The sequence below is a fragment of the Salvelinus sp. IW2-2015 genome, unplaced genomic scaffold (genome assembly GCF_002910315.2).
Source record: "Salvelinus sp. IW2-2015 unplaced genomic scaffold, ASM291031v2 Un_scaffold4479, whole genome shotgun sequence".
Taxonomy (NCBI): domain Eukaryota; kingdom Metazoa; phylum Chordata; class Actinopteri; order Salmoniformes; family Salmonidae; genus Salvelinus; species Salvelinus sp. IW2-2015.
Genome location: NW_019945749.1, coordinates 15,493 through 20,051, shown reverse-complemented (window position 1 = coordinate 20,051; position 4,559 = coordinate 15,493). Strand labels below are relative to the sequence as shown.

The 4,559-nt window shown below is 44.0% G+C and overlaps 1 protein-coding gene across 1 annotated transcript in view; it reads right to left on the bottom strand.

Moving 5' to 3' along the window:
• The window catches only part of LOC112077356 (poly(A) polymerase gamma-like), a 24,238-nt gene that overhangs the window by 10,425 nt on the left and 9,254 nt on the right, over nucleotides 1–4,559 (bottom strand). The window contains 1 exon segment of the mRNA XM_024143873.2: nucleotides 1,094–1,183. Within this exon segment, the coding sequence (XP_023999641.1) occupies nucleotides 1,094–1,183 (90 nt within the window).

The following is a 4,559-nucleotide window of genomic DNA, read 5'->3' as shown; positions in this document are numbered from 1 at the left end:
TAGACAGAGGGAAAGTTCCCCTATGGCTCTCCCACCCACATCAGCACTTTTGCTCCCATCAGGACACCGTAGCTTCGAGCCACAAGCCCAGTGGGATCAAGGGGGTGCCGCTTGCAATGCTAGGGTCCGCCCGCTTAGCTTCAGAGGCAACCAGCAGTGGATGCAGGGTGGTATGTGCTTGCAATGCTAGGGTAGTGGCCTGCTTAGCTTTCAGAGGCAAGCCAGCAGTGGGTGCAGGGTGGTATGTGCTTGCATGCAGGGTAGTGGGCTGCTTAGCTTCAGAGGCAAGCCAGCAGTGGGATGCAGGGTGGTATGGCTTGCAATGCTAGGTAGTGGGCTGCTTAGCTTCAGAGGCAAGCCAGCAGTGGGATGCAGGGTGGTATGTGCGCTTGCATGCTAGGGTAGTGGGCCTGCTTAGCTTCAAGGCAAGCCAGCAAGTGGGATGCAGGGGGTATGGGCTTGCAATGCTAGGGTAGTGGCCTGCTTAGTCTTCAGAGGCAAGCAGCAGTGGGATGCAGGGTGTATGTGCTTGCAATGCTAGGCTGGTGGGCCTGCTTAGCTCAAGGCAAGCCAGCAGTGGGATGCAGGGTGTATGGCTTGCAATGCTAGGGTAGTGGCCTTGCTTAGCTTCAGAGGCAAGCCAGCATGTGGGATGCAGGGTGGTATGCGCTTGCAATGCTAGGGTAGTGGCCTGCTTAGCTTCAGAGCAAGCCAGCAGTGGATGCAGGGTGGTATGTGCTTGCAATGCTAGGGTAGTGGGCTGCTTAGCTTCAGAGGCAAGCCAGCAGTGGGATGCAGGGTGGTATGTGCTTGCAATGCTAGGGAGTGGGTCTGCTTAGCTCAGAGGCAAGCCAGCAGTGGGATGCAGGTTATGGCTTGCAATGCTAGGGTAGTGGGTTCGATTCTCAGCCACCCGTACGTAAAATGTATGAACCATTACTTTAAGTCACTTTGGATAAAAGCGTCTTGCTGAATATCAAACTTACAGCCTATAATATTAAATGGTATATATTAAATGACCTCAATATCCTAAATGATTAAATGGTATATATTAATGACGATATAGGACATTCTATTCTAGGTGCTGACTCACGTTTGGCCCACAGCTTGATGGCCCTCAGGGTTAGTCTGAAGTTCTCCTTGTTTGGTACCAAGTACAGGATCTCGTCTGTCACTCTGCAGCCTGGAAGAGGAGGAGAGAGAAGAAATCCTGTGTCTCAGAAAAGTCTAATTGCTCACAACAAGAGTAAAGGGAGGGATGTTAGTTCCACACTGATGTCATTCCAAAGCTGGTGCTGTAGTTGGGTAACAGAGTTTAACATGACTACAGATATGGGTACCATGTACGTAGTACCATATATTACTACGTACTAGGTTCTATGTAGTACCAAATATTACTACGTACTAGGTTCAATGTGGTACCATGTACTAGGTTCTATGTAGTACCATGTATTACTATGTACTAGTACTTGGTTCTATGTAGTACCATGTACTAGGTTCTATGTAGTACCATGTATTACTACGTACTAGTACTTGGTTCTATGTAGTACCATGTACTAGGTTCTATGTAGTACCATGTATTACTACGTACTAGTACTTGGTGCTATGTAGTACCATGTAATAATACTGGGTTCTATGTAGTACCATGTATTACTATGTCCTAGTACTAAGTAGCACCATTTATTACTACATACTAGTACAGTACTATGTTCTAGGTAGTACCATGTATTACTACATACTAGTACAGTACTATGTTCTAAGTAGTACCATGTATTACTACATACTAGTACAGTGCTATGTTCTAAGTAGTACCATGTATTACTACATACTAGTACAGTACTATGTTCTAAGTAGTACCATGTATTACTACATACTAGTACAGTGCTATGTTTAGTACCATGTATTACTACATACTAGTACAGTGCTATGTTCTAAGTAGTACCATGTAATATTCCTATGTACAGTGCCTTCAGAAAGTATTCATACCCTCTTAGGCCTCACCCCCCCTATCTGAGATACCTACTGCAGCCCTCATCCTCCACATACAACACCCGTTCTGCCAGTCACATTCTGATAAAGGTCACAAAAGCACACATATTTTCAGTTCACTGCAGCTAGCGACTGGAACGAGCTGCAAAATACACTCAAACTGGACAGTTTTATCTCAATCTCTTCATTCAAAGACTCAATCATGGACTTTTAATGACAGTTGTGGCTGCTTTGTGTGATGTATTGTTCTCTCTACCTTCTTGCCCTTTGTGTTGTCTGTGCCCAAAAATGTTTGTACCATGTTGTGCTGCTACCATGGTGCTGTCATGTTGCTACCATGCTGTGTTGTCATGTGTTGCTGCCTTGCTATGTTGTNAGGAGAGAGAAGAAATCACTAGTCTCAGAAAAGTCTAATTGCTCACAACAAGAGTAAAGGGAGGGATGTTAGTTCCACACTGATGTCATTCCAAAGCTGGTGCTGTAGTTGGGTAACAGAGTTTAACATGACTACAGATATGGGTACCATGTACGTAGTACCATATATTACTACGTACTAGGTTCTATGTAGTACCAAATATTACTACATACTAGGTTCAATGTGGTACCATGTACTAGGTTCTATGTAGTACCATGTATTACTACGTACTAGTACTTGGTTCTATGTAGTACCATGTATTACTATGTCCTAAGTAGTACCATTTATTACTACATACTAGTACACTACTATGTTCTAGGTAGTACCATGTATTACTACATACTAGTACAGTATTATGTTCTAAGTAGTACCATGTATTACTACATACTAGTACAGTACTATGTTCTAAGTAGTACCATGTAATATTCCTATGTACAGTGCCTTCAGAAAGTATTCATACCCTCTTAGGCCTCACCCCCCCTATCTGAGATATCTACTGCAGCCCTCATCCTCCACATACAACACCCGWTCTGCCAGTCACATTCTGTTAAAGGTCACAAAAGCACACATATTTTCAGGTCACTGCAGCTAGCGACTGGAACGAGCTGCAAAATACACTCAAACTGGACAGTTTTATCTCAATCTCTTCATTCAAAGACTCAATCATGGACTTTTAATGACAGTTGTGGCTGCTTTGTGTGATGTATTGTTCTCTCTACCTTCTTGCCCTTTGTGTTGTCTGTGCCCAAAAATGTTTGTACCATGTTGTGCTGCTACCATGGTGCTGTCATGTTGCTACCATGCTGTGTTGTCATGTGTTGCTGCCTTGCTATGTTGTTGTCATGTTGTTGACATGCTATGATGTTGTCTAAGGTATCTCTTTATGTAGTGTTGTCTCTTGTCGTGATGTGTGTTTTGTCATATATACACTACCGTTCTAAAATTTGGGGTCACCTCGAAATGTCCTTGTTTAAAAAAAAAAAAAAAAAAGCTAATGTTTGGTCCATTAAAATAACATCAAAACGCCTCAAGTCCTCAACTGGGAGCRTCATTAAATAGTACCTGCAAAACACCAGTCTCAACCTCAACAGTGAAGAGGCGACTCCGGGATGCAAAGAAAAAAGTGCCAAAGAAAAAGCCATCTCTGCCTAGAAGGCCAGCATCCCGGAGTCGCCTCTTCACCTTTGAGGTTGAGACTGGTGTTTTGTGGGTACTATTTAAAGAAGCTGCCAGTTGAGGACATGTGAGGCGTCTGTTTCTCAAACTAGACACTCCTCTTTCTATTCTGGTTAGAGKCAGTTTGCTCTGTTCTGTGAAGGGAGTAGTACACAGTGTTGTAGGAGATCTTCAGTTTTTTTTGGCAATTTCTCGCACGGAATAGCCTTCATTTCTCAGAACAAGAATAGACTGACGAGTTTCAGAAGAAAGTTTGTCGTTTCTGGCCACAGGAAGAGAGCATTGGTACACAGAAGAGAGCATGGTACCACAGGAAGAGAGCATTGGTACCACAGGAAGAGAGCATTGGTACCACAAGAAGAGAGCATTGGTACCACAGGAAAGAGAGCATTGGTACCACAGGAAGAGAGCATAGTACCACAGGAAGAGAGCTTGGTACCACAGAAGAGAGCATTGTACCACAGGAAGAGCATTGGTACCAAGAAAGAGCATTGTACACAGAAGAGAGCATGTACCACAGGAAGAGAGCATTGGTACCACAAGAAAGAGAGCATTAGTACCACAGGAAGAGAGCATTAGTACCACAGGAAGAGAGCATTAGTACCACAGGAAGAGAGCATTAGTACCACAGGAAGAGAAGCATTAGTACACAGGAAGAGAGCATTAGTACCACAGGAAGAGAGCATTAGTACCACAGGAGAGAGCATTAGTACCAGGAAGGAGCATTAGTACCACAGGAAGAGAGCATTAGTACCACAGGAAGAGAGCATTAGTACCACAGGAAGAGAGCATTAGTACCACAGGAAGAGAGCATTAGTACCACAGGAAGAGAGCATTAGTACCACAGGAAGAGGAGCATTAGTACCACAGGAAGAGAGCATTAGTACCACAGGAAGAGAGCATTAGTTACCACAGGAAGAAGAGCATTAGTACCACAGGAAGAGAGCATTAGTACCACAGAAAGAGAGCATTAGTACCA